General features: G+C 43.2%; 1 protein-coding gene across 5 annotated transcripts in view; it reads left to right on the forward strand.

Annotated features, from left to right (window-relative positions):
• The window catches only part of DIP2C (disco interacting protein 2 homolog C), a 762,684-nt gene that overhangs the window by 534,998 nt on the left and 207,952 nt on the right, over positions 1-19,734 (forward strand). For all 5 annotated transcript variants that reach the window (XM_082258569.1, XM_082258570.1, XM_082258572.1 and 2 more), the window contains 2 exons: positions 3,759-3,823; positions 19,538-19,631. In XM_082258569.1, coding sequence (XP_082114695.1) covers positions 3,759-3,823; positions 19,538-19,631 — 159 coding nt within the window. The remainder of the gene's footprint in view (positions 1-3,758; positions 3,824-19,537; positions 19,632-19,734) is intronic.

Here is a 19,734-nt window from a genome sequence, read left to right on the forward strand (position 1 = left end):
CCCCTCGATCTAGCAAGCACAGCACAGAGTGCTGATGTATTTTCTAATACAGCCCAGATAAACTTGATTAAGGCCACACTGAGCAAATTGAGAAAGTGTGGGGGCAACAAGACTAGTAGTGTTTATAAACAATACAGTAGCCTGGGTACTGCATTTATCTTCAAGACACTGTACCTATTGAACCATGTGAGACTGTGCTTTTGCCAGTGTTCACAGTTTTTTCTAAGAGTGCATAGAAAAGGAAGAAGTTAATTTCTGTGATACAAAAGAAAATGGTCGGGACGAACTTGCCCAGGTATGAAATTGCAAAATGTGCCCATTTGAAAGGGAAGATAGATTTTGATTGGTTAACTAGCTCCATCCCCAAACATCCATTCAGTGCCCCCGACCTCTATACATTTATTTTGTAATTGGAAAAAGTATGGAAATTTGGAGTTCGTGTAAGGGTCCAGGAAGCAAGACTACTAGGGGTTGGGTGATATAAAATAATAGGTTGTCAGCACATGCCACCACTTTATAAGTATGGTTTCCCAGGGTCATACCATTGATAATATGGTTGGATTTAATGGTACAAAGTGGGGGATTTGAGGTTGAGAGTAAAAATAAGTGGAGGGCATCCTTCACAGGTGCTGTTCGATGTGGCAAAGAAATGCAATGGGATGTTAACTTTAACAGCACCTGTAGGAGAGGGGTATAGTGCTTTAATCCTCAATAGCATGTGGGAAGGAAGACCAGTGTGTTGGAGATAAGGTCCAGAAACTCCCAGGCCACTCTCTCAAGGGCCTTCCCCATGTTCACGGAAAGGAGAAGCAACAGGCTTAAACAACGCCCTTAAACAAGCGTGTACAATTAGGTTTAGTGTTCTAAATGTATTATCCCTAGTCGCTGGTATTTGGTAACAGTTTTTATGTCACAGTTGACTAGGAAAATTGGCCTGTAATTGCTACAGTTTGTGGGGTCTTTTAATGGGTTCAGAATAACTGTGAAGGGGGTATGTAAAGTATCAGTGAATATTACATGGCCTTCTGTGTGAGCTAAAAGAGGGCTAAGAAGTGACAGTGGAGAGGAACGGTTTATAAATTATATATAAAAGTTAGGCCACCTGGACACAGGGCCCTATTGGTTTGCATACAAGCTACTGCCAAATGGAATTCCTCACCTTCAATAAGGAAAGTAAGGTTTTCTAGGACAGTCATAGGGATCTTGGAAAATCCCGAAGAGTCTAGTTAATAGCTGCCGAGAGTTTAGTAGTACAGTTACTGCTTTAGGGTAGATTGTAAAGGTTATAGTAATAATCCCGGAAAGCATCTGCAATTTTGTTGATATATTGTGTTGCTTCAGCTGTTCATGTAACAATTTGTGAAATGTTTGTGTTTCACTTCAGGGGTCTTATAACGGTAGTGAGATGATGCCTGCATTAATTTGCAAACCTGTAAAATGTACATTTGCATCTGGAGAGCATTGCTTTTTCCATGTATAAATAAGCTGACTGATTTGTGCTCTTCTAACAGTCAAAGCCGATTTTGCTCATACTGTATAGTTAGGGGGCTTTCACGCTGATTTGGTGCAGTTTTCCTGCAGTGTTGAGTGCAGCTCTGTACCTATGGTTACCTGGGCTTTGAGATTCTAACTTTTCCCATCTCTACCAAAACACACAAAAAAACAGTTTTTTACAGAGTTTTGATTTATAGTTCATGGATTAGTAATCCCTAACAATGAAGTTCTGTTTGGCTCCTTTCACTCGCTGCGCTGCCGACGAGCTCCGTTCTCTGCTCAGCGGGGGATCGATCCGCCGATCCCCCCTGAGCAGGCAAAAATCAGCTCCATCTCCGCTCTGTGTGCGTAGAGGGAGGTGTCAGAGCCCTGCTGCTCTCTATGGGGGAATCGACTGAGAACAGACTGCCTGTCCGTTCTCATCCGATCCCATCTGAACCGATCCACTGGACGGATGGAAAATAGGATTTCCATCTGTCCTGATTTCACGGACAGGATCAGAATCGGATAGCAGCAGGTGTCAGCGGACATGTCTCCGCTGACATCCGCTGCCCCATAGGGATGCATGGAGGATCCAATCAGGTCCACCTAAAAAACTGACAGGCGGATCTGATCGGATCGTTCGTGTGAAAGGACCCTTAATTTGGTTCCCTTGGGCTCCTTTCACACGCTTCACTGCCGACAAGCTCCGTTCTCTGTTCAGCGGGGGATCGATCCGCCGATCCCCACTGAGCAGGCGGATGACAGCTCCGTCTCCGCTCTGTGTGCGGAGAGGGAGGTGTCAGAGCCCCGCTGCTCTCTATGGGGGAAATCAGATGAGAATGCACCACCTGTTTGGAGAAGTCTGGTCAGAAGTGGCTTTCATGGAAAACTCCATTGAAAACTGTCATACCTCTGATGTAGAAATGAACCCTAATGACTTGCCTTTGCAAAAAAAAAACTGGGGTGCAGAAAAACGGCAGAAGGTGCTTTGGATTAATGAGTCCAAATTGGAAATATTTGGCAGTAACTAATAGCAGTTTGTTGGCTGAAGACCTGGAGATCATGCAAGGATGAGTGTCTGCAGGCAACAGTAAAGTATAGTGGAGGATCCTAAAGGTCTGAGGTTGCATTTATGCACAGGGAGTTGGGTATTTGGTCAGAGTTTTTAGTCTCCTCAGTGCATCTGATTGATGCCAAATTCATTGTGCAGCAGGAAAATATTGCAGACAAAATCATAAAGAACCATCTTTACGAACAAGGAGCCCTGAAATAAGATGACATGGCCCCCACAGAGCCCTGATCTCAGCAAGTGTACATTGAAAAATTGATGCCGTCCTAAAAACAAATGGTGGACACACCAAATATGGATATTTTTTTTTAAGTTTATGGACTTTGTTGTTTGGTAATTGATAAATAAAAAAATATGAATTTCATTATTTTTAAACCATCCTCACTTTCCATCTTTTTTTTTTTTTTCTTACAAGTGCCTAAAACTTTTGTATTATGTTGCAAATGATTATTTATTATTAATTTCTTATGCAGCCAGTCCATGGAGCTCTTCGCCTCTTAAAATATTTACTGGGCTTTCTCTTGCTTTACTATAAGGAGTGAAAAAGCCTAGAGATTACAGAACTTAAAAGGTCACCCTGAAATTTAAGCCTGGAACACACAAAGTTTTTTGGTTCAACTCAGCGGGAGATTGCTGTACTAACACAAGTGATGTTAGTGTGGTGACCTCCTCTGTTGTGCCTTTGAATACGGGTCATTGAATGTCATTGAATACGGGTGGATGCTGGTTTACCAACATGGCGGGTTGACAGAACCCGTTTGTGAGAATGACATCTGTGGAACAAACCGCTATGCACATGGGCCGTGTGTGCAAGGCATAATCCACAAGTGAATTAGTCTAGGCAGTGGAGTCAAGACTGCATACAAATAGTAAAAAACAAAGATATACAACATTCGCTTACAATTATCATCTGAAACCATTATAGTTTCCCTGTAAGGTTTATCTTTGGATAGGCAACAAGATTCATTATCTCACCTGTAAGACTTGAACACAACTGAACATGCACAGTTAGGGGTCCTTGAGGACCAGAGTTGTGCTTCGCTGGTGTAAGCAGTTGATTCCATTGGTTATTAAAGCAGATGTTGTTCACATGCATTTAGAAAACATAAGCATGCATCCCAGTGTGAGCAAATCTGTTGCTTATAATTGTGCTTTTTTTCTAACTCACCAGTTTTTTTTTAAATTAATGTTTATTCTTTCTTGCCTTATCTAGCGGAAACCATTGTGAATGTGCTGGATTTCAAGAAAGATGTGGGATTGTGGCATGGAATTCTTACGGTAAGACATCAATGTTTTCATGTTTATTACCTAGTGCCTGGGATACCAAAGGTCAGTGTTAGAGGAACATTTCAAAGGTTTAAGGAACCCTGTAGTGAGAGAACTACATGGTCTGCTGTTGCTGACCATTGCTTCATGGAGGTCCAGTTGACTGATGGTCTGTGTCTTTAGTATTTTATATAACTGAACTGCAAACAGCATGGGGATTAGAAACCCCACCACCACCATCTGCTTAGTTACCTTAGCTTGGAAGCCGCACTCTCCTCTTTGGTTTCCTCCTTGTATACTTGTGTAGGACTGTATTCCAAGAACCAAAAAAACAGCCTTATCCAAGTCTACAACAGTTCACTGTGCAAACATGGACAGAACTAAAGTCCATCCCAGGACAAAAGGAAAAAATGGAGTGGGATGCTGCTGTCCTACTGAGGTAAGTAAGGAGCTGGGACTTAGAAGTGGTAGAAGAAGATTAGTGCAGACCAGTGCAGGAAAGCTAGGGAGGGTGAGTGGGTTAGCATAGGTATTATCAGGAACATCTGTAATTTAAATACAAAAAGGATACCCCCAATGATTTGGGACTTTACATGCCACTAGACCACTGAAAAAAATACAACTGTGTATAGATAAATTACAATTTTATTACAAAAAAACAGAAATATTGTTACACAAACATGTATATATCTAGCACACAATTAGATATATGTAAGATTTAAAACCTGCAAGCAAGGACAGACCAGTATCCACACAAAAGACTCATAGGCATCATTGATGGAAAGAACCAGACAGGACCCTACGCGTTTCGGGTATAGAAACCCTTCTTCAGGGGTCAACCAGAGTTCTATGCACAATGTGTACCAAATGAAGTATTTTTTGTAAGGGTAACTGGGCTGTCTTCTCCCACTGAGACAGGGCGTAGGAATCTTTCCATGTCCTTGGCTTGATACTCTTATATACTTCGTTTACCTCTAGCCACGAGCAATACTCACCTACAAAAGTGACTACAGAGATATCACATTGGCCCATTCATCCATGGGGACGGTCTAGGACCAACAGTGGATCATTGTGGCGCCCACGATCTTGCTAATCATCGGCCATTTCTTATAATATCTCCTTTCTCAGTGAACTATGTCCCAGTGAGACCGGACACCTCCTTCCCGGTTAACACCGGTTTTAATTGACAGCCCAGTTACCCTTACAAAAAAGACTTCTTTTGGTACACATTGTGCATAGAACTCTGGTTGACCCCTGAAGAAGGGTTTCTATACCCGAAACGCGTAGGATCCTGTCCGGTTCTTTCCATCAATGATGCCTAGGAGTCTTTTGTGTGGATACTGGTCTGTCCTTGCATGCAGGTTTTAAATCTTACATATATCTAGTTGTGTGCTAGATATATACATGTTTGTGTAACAATATTTCTGTTTTTTTGTAATAAAATTGTAATTTATCTATACACAGTTGTATTTTTTTTCAGTGGTCTAGTGGCATGTAAAGTCCCAAATCATTGGGGGTATCCTTTTTGTATCTATCTATCTATCTATCTATCGGGATGATGGCCACTAGCACTGGGTACTAAGTGATGGGATCAAACAAAAAATCTGTAATTTAAAGAGCAATTCCAGGCAACAAGTAAAGTCAGTCTGAAAGTTGCTACTGCTTTCCAGTAAACATAGCAACTGGGCCATAGTTATAAAATCTGCCAAATTGACCTCATTCCGTGTAATCCATTGGAGACCGACTTCAGCGTGTGTCTGCTTCCCGAAGCATGTTCTATATAATTACCTCTCTGTGTGTGATGGTTCACCAATCAGATTCTGCTTATTGGCAGTGAAAACCATCTGCATCAGTCTTCTATATATAAAAGATAGCAAAGAGTCTAGTTGATGCATTTGGGAAAAATATTCTGTATTACAAACTCAAGCAAAACTTGCTTTTAAGTCACCAGAACCATGGCACACAATAGCAATGCTTGGATGAAAAAGTAAGGCCCTGAGCAGGAAGTATTCATTTTTAGTTTTACCTTTGAAGAAGATTCTCCTCCAAGCAGATTTTGTATTAAATGTAGCTGTATACTATACTGTAACTTCAGTGTGATTTTCATGTTTGTTCTAAAGTTTAACAGTCTAGTATGCATACTGAACTTTGCATGGCTTCTCTATAAGATGTGTTCTATAAGTAGGCCAATCAAGGGGATAAAATCTCCTCTTTCATGGTTCACTGATGGCCGCCCTGCTTTAATCTTGTATAACTTGTTTTGTCAACATAATGTATTAAAAATATGAACATAAACGTTGCCTGTTGGAAGGAAGGAATTTAGGCACAGGTGTCAATATCTGCCTATTTTTAAGTAATATCTTCCTGTTTAAAGAAACATTACAGTATATTATAGTTACATAGATTGTAAGTCTGAATAAAGACACCAGTTTATCCAGTTCAACCTGTTTGGGTGTGTGTATATTTATGTCTCTACTACTTCCCATATCCCTGTATATTGTGTTCAGTAAGATGCCCATCTAAAAGTTGTTTCTCTATCGCTCATTGACAGACGTAGTCTTCTTGATTCTCAAGAGCTGGGTTATGTTGTCTCCGCAGGAGTAGGACTAGGCAGAAAGACAAAACGTTCTGGCTCCACCTTAGGGGCAGTCCCTGAGGGTATATCCTCCCTCTCTCTGCTACAGGGAATCAGTTTTTTTCTGTCTAGTCAGGAGTAAGGACCTAAGCTCCTTGCTGGGATCTTTTTGGTCCTGGCAAGATTTTTTCTTTAGAAGAAATATTTTTTAGGTAGTTTTTTCTCCAGTGTTTTTCCTGTGAGATCTTCAAGCAAAAAACGCCGGACTGGGCGACACTAGTGGTCACCCCAGCCGGCCTACGAGCGCGCGCAGACCATTGCATTGCGCTTGGTCGGCCGCGACACATTCAAGTAAGTATGCGGGGCCGGGCGACGGGCTGGATGTTGAGATCCAGTGGTCACCCCGGTTTCTGCCTACGAGCGCGTGCAGACCAGAGCTCCGCGCTGGGTCGGCCGCGACGGAGTCCCAGTGGAGGGACTGACCTTGCGAGTTAAAAGTCTCGCTTGGACGCCAGGAACCAGAGAGTCGAGGCGTCCGGAGTGGTCCACAAACCCCCACCCCGGTGGAGAGGGTATTGTGAAGAGAGGGTGCCTGTCGGTTCGGTATGGTGAGTAAACGTTCCCTTTTTTCTTTCCTCGTTATGAGGCAGTATGAATTATGGGCCCCTCCATACATGGTCAGTATATATCTGACACTAAAAGTCCCCCTTGTAAATACAGTATGTGTTTGTGGGAAGTGGACTTGGTTTGAGAGCTAACACTCTACCCAGCAGACTGTAGCATTACAGCAGACATAGGAGGTATAATCCTACCTTATTTGTAGTGTATCTCCTGTAGATCTATCAATCGCCACTCAGCAGAGATGCAGGTGGATGTGCTGGGAAAAACGATTTCGGCGGTCCGCCGCCATTTTGCCGTAGACCAGGTGCATGCATGTCCTCAGGTCACGCCGGCCGCCATGTTTTTGGAGTCTAATGTCTCCTATATGGGGGCGGCCATGTTTCATGAGCCCAGCTACCTCGTGGAGAGCTGGGAACGCCGGAAGGCGTACACAGGGGGCGGAGCCACGTCCTTCTACCCGGGAAAAAGCAACAGCTCCTTCCAGTCTGTAAAAGACAGACGCTGACTGCAGTTGGTTGGAAACTTCACTGCATCGGTTGGTGAGCCTTGGGGGTCCCTCTCTCTCTCTGTGGGATCGAGAAGCAGGTACTCTGAGGGGCGCTATTGCGCTAGGGGGAGACACATAAAAAAAAAAAAAAAAAATTAAAAAAAAAAAAAAAAAAAAGAGGTATTTTTTATTTAAAAAAAAAAAAAAAGTTTTTTTGTGTTTTCTGGCAAAGGTGTCCTGAATTAACATGGACCCTGCCACTCATGTATCTCCTCCGGATCCCCTCGAGGGGTCTGCGGGATCCTCCAGCACCCCACTGACGATTAAATCATTGTCCGCTATTATGGAAGCTTGTGTCCCGGGTGGAAGTGGCTTGTCAGGGACAGGGCGCAAGTAAGCGACCCCCGCCTAACCCCTTATTATCTGAAACCTCGGATTCAGACTCTGAGCCTATTTCTGCAGTTGCAGGTACTTCATCTGGTATTGGTGTCTCGTGTACTGTCTTTTCAGACAGTGAGGAGGATGTTTCGGCATCAGCCATAGCCAGAGAGGAAGCGTTGGTAAACGCACTCATGGTATCTGTTCAAGAGACCTTAAGATTACAGGGTATTCCGTCAGAAATAGCTGAAACTGAAATCCCTTTTGGGACTAAAAACGCATCTAGTGGCGAAGGTTTTTCCATTGCCCAAATGTTTTGGCAATCCAATCAAAGAAGAATGGAGTCTGCCAAAACGCATTTCTACTATTTCTAAACGCATTAACAGGCGTTATCCGTTTGAGGAAACCCTCATTAAGAAATGGACAGAACCACCTGTGGTGGATTCACCAATTGCTAGATTGAATAAAGCCACGGTTATTCCTCTAGAAGACGCTCCGTCTTTTAAAGATCCAGTGGATCGCAAGATAGAAGCTATGTCTCGCACCATGTTTACCTTGATTGGATCAGCTTTCAGACCAATAATTGCTATTGGTCTGGTTTCGCAGGCTGTAACTGTATGGACCAAGTGGTTACGCCGGGACCTAGAAGAGGTCCCTCAGGCGGTATCAGATTCGTTGGAACAAATGATACAGGGGTTACAGTTTGTGTGTGATGCGGCGTTAGACGCCACTTCATTATTGGCGCGAGCATCTATCTCAGCGGTGGTTCTCAGGCGTACACTGTGGCTAAAAGGTTGGTTAGCCGACCAAGGTTCCAAAAAAGCATTGGCTAATATCCCCTTTTTAGGAGAGCGTCTATTTGGAGCCAACTTAGATGAGATCATTAGGATCTCACGGGTGGAAAGAGCACCTTTTTACCGCAAAATTTTAAAGGTAAAGGAACTCGTCAAAGACGAGGGCCTTCTTTTTCTGCTCACAAGAGGTTTTTTTCGTCCCGCGGGTGAAAAAATTAAGTCCTCCAAAGCTCCTGCAGGAGGCGTCAGGGGTCGTTGGTCGGGCAAGCAAAAGCCCGCCCCCTCTAGACCTGAAGATAAACCGTCCAAAGCCTGAAGGTGCGCCCCCCACCCATAACTGGGGTGGGGGGGACGTCTTCGCCGGTTCCCGGATCCATGGCTTTCCAGAATCCCGGACAGATGGGTTTGCGAAGTCATAAGGTCAGGGTACAAGATCGAGTTTCGATCTCTCCCACCGGCGCGATTCTTCCCTTCCAATAGCCGACTATCCCCGGATCGTTTAGACGATCTGTGGAGAGCAGTCACAGATTTACTACAACAAGGAGTGGTAGTCCACGTTCCTTGGACAGAACGCTTTCAGGGGTTTTTATTCAAACCTATTTACAATACCCAGGAAAGAGGGCAAAGTGCGTCCAATTCTGGACTTAAGGGCACTCAATTCTTTTGTCTACATAAGAAGATTCAGAATGGAGTCCATTCGCACAGTAGCAGCCTTTCTGCATCCAGGGGATGTCCTAGCGTCCATAGACATCTAGGACGCATATCTTCACATTCCCATTTTCGCAGGACATCAGCGGTTTCTACGTTTTTCCGTAGAAGAGAACCACTATCAGTTTGTGGCGTTACCTTTCGGTCTCGCCACGGCTCCGCGGGTCTTCACGAAGGTGTTGGCCCCAATGTTGGCACTTCTGCGCCAAAGAGGCATATCGATTCTAGGTTACCTAGGCGATCTTCTGCTTCATGCAGAGTCTCCTCAGACCTTGCTACAAAACATAGAAATTACTATGATTTCTTTACAGGAATTCGGGTGGCTGGTGAACCAGCAAAAGTCATTTCTGGTTCCCACCCAGAGGCTAGTTTTTCTTCCGGTAGGGAAACTCCGAAAGATTCAATCAGCAGTCCACCAACAGCTGGTCTTCCCTTCGGACTTGCATGAGGGGTCTGGGGTTGATGGTGGCTTCCTTCAAAGCAGTCCCATTTGCCCAGTCCCATACCCGAATTCTTCAGCAAGAGATTCCTCTCAGATGGAATCGGAATCCGGAATCCCTGGACAATCAGATCCGATTGAGCAAACAGACCAGAGAGTCTCTGGTCTGGTGGCTTCGGTCTCCGATGCTCAGCCAGGGAAAGTCATTTCTGCCAATATATTGGACAACAGTGACCACGGATGCCAGTCTATCCGGATGGGGAGGAATTCTCGGTCAGTTATCTGTCCAGGGACTTTGGTCCCCGGAAGAATCCAGGTTACCGATAAATGTATTGGAACTGAGAGCGATCAGACTTTGTCTGATTCACTGGACCGAGCAGCTCCAGGGCAGCCCGGTTCGGATCCAGTCGGACAACTCCACGGCCGTGGCTTATGTCAATCACCAGGGGGGCACCAAGAGTGTCCGAGTGGCCAAAGAAGTGGCTTGCATTCTTCGCTGGGCGGAACGATTTGTTCCAGCAATCTCTGCGGTGTTCATTCCGGGGGTGGAGAATTGGCAGGCAGATTATCTCAGCCGTCAGACTCTGGATCAGGGGGAATGGTCCCTCCATCCAGACGTTTTCCACCAGTTGTGCCTACGATGGGGCACCCCGGATATGGATCTGTTGGCATCTCGATTCAACAGGAAAGTTCAGAGATTCGTGGCTCGCTCCCGCGATCCTCTAGCAGAAACCGCAGACGCACTGATCGCCCCGTGGGGGCAATACCAGCTAATGTATGCCTTCCCTCCTCTTGGGTTACTGCCAAGACGACTTCGCAAGATAGAGGAGGAAGGAATTCCAGTAATCCTGGCAGCTCCGGACTGGCCTCGTCGAGCTTGTTACGCCGATTTGGTCAGACTGATGGCGGACGTCCCGTGGAGACTTCCTCTCAGGGAGGATCTACTGTCTCAGGGACCGATCTTCCATCCTGCTTTATGATCGCTGGTTTTAAACGGCCTGGTTATTGAGACCCAGGTGCTGAAGGACAAGGGATTGTCAGCTTCAGTTATTCCTACTCTAGTTAAAACAAGGAAAGCGACTTCCAGAAAGATTATCATCGTACATGGAAGTCTTATATTGTGTGATGTGAATCCCTTGGGTTCCATCTACATCTTTATTCGGTAGTCCGAATATTGGCTTTCTGCAACAGGGAGTTGAGCAGAAGCTGGCCTTGAGTGTTATCAAGGGTCTGGTTTCAGCATTTGCTATCTTCTTTCAGAAGCTTTTGTCTACTCATTCCTTGGTGCGGAATTTCATCCAGGGGGTGCGACACCTGGCTCTGCCAGTGCACGCGCCGTTACCATCCTGGGATCTTAATTTGGTGCTGTCGGTTCTTCAGACACCTCCCTTTGAAAATATCAGGGAGATTCCCTTGCCTACTTTATCCCAGAAGGTGGTCTTCTTGGTGGCTATCACTTCTGCACGCAGGGCGTCAGAACTGGCTGCATTATACTGTTGTTCCCCAGATCTGGTGGTTCATAGGGATAAGGTTGTTCTTCATCCGAATCCATCCTTCCTTCTAAGGTGGTTTCAAAGTTTCATTGAATAAGGACAGTGTATTGTCCTTCCTATGTCCTTAGCCCAATCATCCTCGAGAATTTGCATGGCATTCCTTGGATGTAGTTCGGGCGATCATGATATACTTGAATACTACGGATTCAATTTGTAAGACGGATTCACTGTTTGTGATCACGGATGGCCCTAAGAAGGGGTTGCCTGTTCTGCTGCGACCATCTTTAGATGGATCAGACAGACGGTGGTATAGGCTTATTTTATCTAAGGGTCGGGATCCCCCGTTCCCTGTTAAGGCGCATTCTACTCGGGCGCTTAGAGTTTCCTGGACCTTCCGCCATCAGGCGTCAGTGGTTCAGGTTTTCAAGGCGACTGTTTTAGTAGTCGGTTCATACCTTTACAATATTGTATAAGGTTTATGTGATGGCATCGTCAGATGCCTCTTCTGGCCGCAAGGTTCCTGCAGGCCACTGTTTGAGGAGACTGTTGGTCTACCTCGAGGATTTGTGGGGTAGGTCTCATCTGTTTTCTCGATGAGTCCTTTGATACTTCTGGTTGGCTCCGGTTGGGCCTTCTAGATTGGATTTTGATTCTGTCAATCCCACCCCTCATTTTGTGGCACTGCTTCTGGATGTCCCAGCTCTTGAGAATCAAGAAGACTACGTCTGTCAATGAGCGATAGAGAAAAATGGATTTTTGTAAGATCTTACCGTAAAATCCTTTTCTCTTAAGCTCATTGACAGACGTAGTACCCGCCCCTCTATCATTGAGTTGGGTTGGGTTAAATTCTCTGTACTGCTTTAAAACAGAACTGATTCCCTGTAGCAGAGAGAGGGAGGATATACCCTCAGGGACTGCCCCTAAGGTGGAGCCAGAACGTTTTGTCTTTCTGCCTAGTCCTACTCCTGCGGAGACAACATAACCCAGCTCTTGAGAATCAAGAAGACTACGTCTGTCAATGAGCTTAAGAGAAAAGGATTTTACGGTAAGATCTTACAAAAATCAATTTTTTTTTTTTAAATTAGTGACACTACTCACCTAAACCACAGATTGTGGAAGGAAGTTCCACATCCTTGCTGTTCTAACAGTAAAGAACCCCTTATGCAGTTTAAAGTTAAACGCATTTCCATTTTTATTGAGTGGCCACATGTCTTCTTGAGTGACCTGAGACTGAATAGTTTCATCTCTTTTTCTAGAATCCCCCCCTAATATATTTGTATATTGCTATCATATCCTCGTGTTTTCTCCAGGGGAAAATAAGTTTAATTTTTGTAGTTGTTCCTCATAACTGAGATCCTCCAGCACCCTTATTAGTTGTGTTGCCCTTCTCTGGACTCCCTCCAATTCCAGCACATCTTTTCTGAGGACTGGTCACCAGAACTGGACGGCATACATATGCGACCAAACCAGAGTTTTGTAAAATGGTAGAATTATAGTCTTATCTCTTGAGTAAATTCTCTTTTTAATGCATTCTAATATTCTGCTTCCCCTTGTCTGTCATTAATTAGGACCCCCAGATCTTTTTCCATCCTCTATTCCCCCAGAGGTTCTTCCCCTAGTGTGTAGCTTGAATTCATATTTTTAGCTCCCAAGTGCATTACTTTATATTTCCCTACATTGAGCCTCATTTGTCATTTGTTTACCCAACCTTCTGCTTTATTGAGGTCTTCCTGTAAGGTTTCTAAATCCTGTTGTGAAGGTATTGCCCTGCTTAAATTTGTATCATCAGGATTAACAGGATTGCTTCCAGGATAGAGCACTGGGGTACCCCATTTATAACTCCAGACCATTCAGAAGATACACCATTTATCTTCACCCTTTGTACATGCCCCCTGTAATTAGTCAATACACTATTGTCAATGCCAGAAGGTCTCAATTTATGGATTAGGCTTTTATTGGGTACCGTGTTAAATGCTTTGCCATATGCTGTGTCATTTCAAGCAAAACAAAACTGCCAAATGGACTATGTCGTAAATGTTGGCTAACAAATGTTCCTATACAAGAGGTATAAGATAAATTATATTGTAATTAATATTATTATTTGCAGTGTTGAATCCATTTATTTCTGCCTCAATTTTTCCGGAAAATTGAATCATGGAGGGGTCAGGGGATTATTAAAAAGGATCAAAATGCAAGGAGACAGTGGCATTAAACTTTTATATCTTAGTTGTAAAGGAGTTCTAAAAATAATTGTTTAGATGTCTGGGTATTCTAGAAAGGGCCTCTAATGTGTGTCCTCCTTTTAGTGTTCAGTATCAAGTTATAATAGGGTACCTAGAGATGGAGACCTCATCTGCTCTAAGATTAATGGCTGTGTATCTTAGAGTGATGTTGTTATTGTACTTGCAGCAATACACAGCATAATTAGAGATCGTTCTTTGGTATCTTCAGCAGGACACCAGAAATGGCTGTGCAGATGTTAACAGGCTGTACTGTGCAGTTTCCTGTGTACCGCACTCTGTGGTCGTCTCTCAAGATGAGTTGTCCACAGAGGGCCATTCCTTGTAAGGGTAATTTAGCTTCTAGCAGTGGATTGCTTTGAAAATAAAATCACAATCCACCTGCCGTACATGAGCACTTTCTCTTCCCCGTCACCAAGGACCTTTTACAAACATAAATTGGACAATAATCCTCCATTTCATAGTGACATCACCGTTTGTTCTTGTTCTTGCGGTGGTTTGACAACAGTGATGCATGGGTTGATTACTTCACTATGTTGTACACCTACCATTATCCTCATACAAAGCCCATTCTGTGTTGCCTTGTTTGTCCAAGACCATTTTCCTCTCTACCTGGGTGCCTCATATGTGCATGAATAGGATCTTTGTTCCCAAATAACAATGACCGTCAAATACATCTTTTTTTTTGTTAACTTTATAGTAGGTATTGTTAAAAGAAATGTATAGTTTTATCAATTTTTTTGGTATGCATTTAAAAGAGATGAGTGTGATGTAAATATTTTGATCAGTATTTATTAAAGCTTAAGGCTACGTTCACATCTTGGTGTTGCTATTTACAGGTGTTTTTTAGGCATTTTTCAGGCGTTTTTATGGGCATTTTTGTGCAGGCGTTTTTAGGTTGACTAGTGACCAATGGAAAAAAATAAAAACGCCTGTAATCTGCCCAAAAAGAAGCTCATGTACTTTTTTGAGCGTTGGGCATTTTGCTTAAAACGTCAAAACACTCAGATGTGAACAGGGGCCATTGAAATAAATAGGATTTGTCTTGTTGGGTGATTTTTGAGCTGATCCTAGAGCAGAAAAACTCCCCAAAAACGCCCCAAAACGCCTACATGTGAACTTAGCCTTAAGGGTATGTTCACAGTGTGATGCGACTGGATAACTGCAGTGCAGATGTGGCGTATCGTACTGTTCCCTTTTATTATTGAATAAACTTTATTGAAATGTCGCACAGTAATATTTCATTAAGTTCTATTGGCCCCTACCAGTGGATTGCCATGCCAAGCATTGTGCTAGAAAGGCCTGCACCACCCACACACCACTGCAGTGCGGTAGTGTGAACCAGCCGCATAGGAGACCAGGCATTTTAGCTGGACTGTGCTGGAATAGCCACCCAAGGTAGTCCCACTGCACTTGGTGTAAACGAGCCCCAAAAAGTAGTATAATTTGTAATTAAATATGTACATGGGGGCAGCCATATTTGCTCATAATAAATACAGGCCTTGCTTCCTGCTTTGCAGTGTGTCACAATAGTTGTCCTTTTCGCTTCATCTCACAATGCAACTCTTTGGGTCCGCTGATTCACTCAAAACCATGCACTCCCTGTGTGGCTGGTATTTGTTCTCAACAGCTGCTAAAGTTTAAGTTTATATTTTGCTGCATCACCCCCTGCAGTTACTTACCTCTTCTGACTTTTCCAGCTGGCTATAAACGGCATGATAGAGTGCATCTGCCAGAGGAGATCAGTACCTGCAGGGAGGCGGCACACTTAATGAGGGCTTAGGAAGGGGGCCTGGGTAATTTTTTTTTTATATATACTGTACACACACGCACACACACACACACACGCACACACACACACACGCACACACACACACGCACACACACACACGCACACACACACACACACACACACACACACACACACACACACACACAATATTACCAAAACCATTGGGACTCCTACCTTTACACGCACATGAACTTTAACGGCATCCCAGGTCTTTGTCTGTAGGGTTTAATATTGAGTTGGCCCACCCTTTGCTTCCATAACAGCTTCAACTCTTCTGGGAAGGCTGTCCACAAGGTTTAGAAGCATGTCTATGGAAATTTTTGGCCATACTTCCAGAAGCGCATTTGTAAGGTCAGGCACTGATGTGGATGAGAAGGCCTGGTTCACGGTCTTTGCTGTAACCCATCACAAAGGTGTTCTATCGGGTTGGCATCAGGACTCTGTGCAGGCTAGTCAAGTTTCTCCTACCCCAAACCCGCTCATCCATGTCTTTGTGGACCTTGCTTTGTGCACTGGTGCGCAGTCATGTTTGAACAGGAAGGGGCCATCCCCAAACTGTTCCCACAAAGTTGGGAGCATGAAATTGTCTTGGTACGCTGACGCCTTAAGAGTTCCCTTAACTGGAACTAAGCCCAACCCCTGGAAAAACAATGCCACATTATAAGCCCCCCTGCACAAAGCAGGGTTCATAAAGACATGGATGAGCAAGTTTGGGAGGAGGAGTTTGGAGGAACTTGACTGGCCTGCACAGTGTCCTGACCTCAACACAATAGAAGACCTTTGGGATGAATTACAGCGGAGAATGCAAGCCAGGCCTTCATGTCCAACATCAGTGCCTGACCTCACAAATGCGCTTCTGGAAGAATGGTCAAACATTCCCATAGACACACTCCTAAACCTTGTGGACAGCCTTCCCAGAAGAGCTAAGCTGTCCTAGCTGCAAAGAGTGGGCCAACTCAATATTGAACCCTACGGACTAAGACTGGGATGCCATTAAAGTTCATGTGCATGTAAAGGCAGGCCTCTCAATACTTTTAGTACTATAGTGTATGTGTGTGTGTATGTATATGTGTGTATATATGTAACGGAACCGCGACCCACAGTGTGTTTGTGGGCTTCAGTCAGTATATGGCTTCCTTCAGTCTTGAACATAGATATCAGATTTTCCAGCCGCCCCCATACAAAGCTAGCCGACCACTCTTTTATTGAATAGTCACACAGTTTATATACAGCATGGACATCCCCCTCCTGATCAAATTACCCCATCAGGTCAGGGGTTTCCTTATTACATTATCATATGCAGATGAAATTGTATACAGAAATAGAATTAACCTGAACTAATTATCTAGCTATCTGGACAGAAACAATATGTGAGTTCAATAACAATTAACAATCGGACAGACAGGCTTAACAGAATCCACATCACACCTCAATACACAGACAATAGGAAAAGACCGCTAATGACAGACTGTCCGTCTCTGACACTGAAGAACATGGAACAGAGGCCAATGTGATTAGCTCTTTCAATTAAATGTTCAGAATCAAACAGGCCAGGAACAGTCCTCACACACTTCTCGAGACTCATGGCGGACAAACATTTCTGTCCCACTTGAAACAATCCAAACCACATTCTCAGTGTCCACCTCTCCCTCACTCCCAGTAACGGGAGTGGAGTAGCAACTTGAAGTCATAAATCTATGTATTGTATATATGCGTTGGGGTTAATTTACGAAAGACAAATATACTGTGCACTTTCCGAATACAGTTGCACTAATTTTTCCTAGAGAATAATGAATGTGGTCAAGCTTCGCTTTGTAAAGAATACCCAATCAGGTGCAAGGAAAAAAAAATGCATTTTTGCTTGCCCATTATTGGATGAATGGAAATCAGTAGAGCTTCACGACACTCACTGAGCTCTGGGAAAAATTAGTGCAACTGCACTTGCAAAGTTTGCAGTTGATTTGCCTTTAGTAAATCAACCCCATTTATTGGTGGGAAATGATTTGCCTATTCAAATATTTAGGCTATTCACAGAATGAGCAATAAACTGACAGCAGAAAGTAGTACACAGCAGACTCAAGCTGGCTGCAATTGATTAATAAGACATATTCCAATTCAGTACTTAGTACCCAACAATTTTATACATTTTAAAGTTTATTCCCGAACACACTAGAAAAGTAGAAGCACCCCATACTATATAGAACCTGTTGGACTTCACCATCCTAAACTCCAATCGGTGTCAGCCTTATAGTCTCTCTCCCTAGACCTAGGTGTGGGGAGCATATGTAATGCTTAGAAAGGCAAAGAACCTTTGTGTCTTAGGGTTACTAGGACCTAGCCACTTCTTACCTAATAAAACCATTCTTTTTATGTTCTTTTTAAGATTTTGAATCGTGCCCATTCTGAAATGTGCACACTTTTGCCAGGCTTTAAAACCACTATAGTAAATGGCCACCCTTACATAGTAACATAGTTATTAGTGAGGTTGAAAAAAGACATAAGTCCATCCAGTTCAACCTATGATGTGTGTGTGTTTGCTGTTAACCGTACATTGTATACCCCTCTATGTTGTGGTCTTTAAGGTGCCCATCTATAGTTACATAGTTAGTGAGCACTGAGAATCATTCTCCTTTCGGGAAGTCTGCAGGAATTTTATACCACCACCTTCTCTATTTCCATTTAACTTGTTTTGTCATTTTTGATGATCAGTGTGACTTCAACGCTTCAAATTTCAAATAGATGCATGAAGGTGACTTGGATGCTGAATCCCCAAGGGGGTACGGTACTGATGAGAGATACTTGGCTTCTGTGATTGGCAGCAGCAAAAGCTAAATGTTTGCTTCTGATAGGTGTTCAGTTTTGCTATGGGTAATGTTTCCTCTTGCTATTAATGGCTTTCATTGTTGTGCTTAGGAGATTGAGCATTGATTTTCTGATTCAAACAGTGCAAGAGATACATTTCAATGAAAACTATATCTGGAATTTTCAGTTATCCCACTATTATAGTTGCATTCTGTGGTGCTGAGAAATATGGATATATTGGAAATATTCTCATACAGCAGACGAATTGCTAATATGTAAAAGCTGATTGCAGGATGTCATTATTTCTAAAGTAGCACAAAGTGGACAAGTACTTCCAGTCTTCAGATTTTCGTTTGATTATGCATACTTTAAGACAGTAAATGTTGAGAGCTTATGAAAAATGAGCAAGGCTTAGAGTGTTAGGATAAATCTGGTAAACTGTGGCTGGTCAGGAGAGGGGTTAAGGAGGGGACAGTGTTGGAAGGGACAGTTTTGGAAGGTAGTCCTCGTGCACAGTTGTTGGGCTAATTTGGTCTGTTCTGGGTTTAAAAGGACTTCTGGCAAAATTATTAGACAAAAATCTTGCCTAAAGATATGGTGTAAACAAAAAAAATAAATTTTGCATTTATTGTGACACTATGGATTATACCTGCTGAATGGCTCCCATTTCCAATTACCTTCATCTTTTACATCTAGCTGCCATGTCATTTAAATCCCTATAGATACCTAAATCATTATCATCCAAATGGACCTGAAACTGAGCCAGTAAAATTGCAGGCCAAGTGTTTCCTGGTTCTAGCACCACCCTTTAAGCATAATGTAGCTTCACCTACACATGAGAAGCAGGTTGTACAGAATAGGTCACTATCAAATCTTGCTTCCAGCAAACAGGAGCCCTTTGACTCCACACTTTGTAATATTTCATTAAATATTGGCGCACGTGACATTTTTTGATTTGGTTGCGTACTACAGCTGTAGCAGGGCTTTTCAAATGAAACATCTCAGAGTAACAGAGAATTGCTACCTATGGACTAATAGCAGAGTCTAAACTTTTTAAAGATATGCCTTAAGCTTCCCTTAAATGTTATTTTTTCACTTTATAGGCGCCATAAATGTCTGCTTGGATAATGTTTCATTTTGGTTTTACAAGGACATTCCTGATAGCTGCTCTGTATCTTTTAGTAGATAATGTGCACAGCAATTCACATAGCTGTAAAATGTTCATGTTTCTGAATTATTATGAACATTAACTTTAAGTGCACTCATGAAAATGCCTGGAGAAGGCAAAAATTAAATTAGAAAATTAGCAGTGCTGTTTGTGCGGATTAATTAGCCTGAAAGATAATCTGCGTCTTTTCTTCGTCTTCCGTAATCAAGGATTTGTCTTCTGATTTCAGAGTGTCATGAACATGATGCACGTCATCAGTATCCCGTACTCTCTCATGAAAGTTAATCCATTATCATGGATACAGAAAGTTTGTCAGTACAAAGGTAAGGCTGTTGTTTTCCCTCTGCTCAAGATATTCAATAATCATTAGTATTGAATCTGTACCCACCGGTGTAAACAAGAGGCTTCAAATCAAACGCTGCTATA

Source organism: Pelophylax lessonae, assembly GCF_965119305.1.
Source record: "Pelophylax lessonae genome assembly, chromosome: 5".
NCBI lineage: Eukaryota > Metazoa > Chordata > Amphibia > Anura > Ranidae > Pelophylax > Pelophylax lessonae.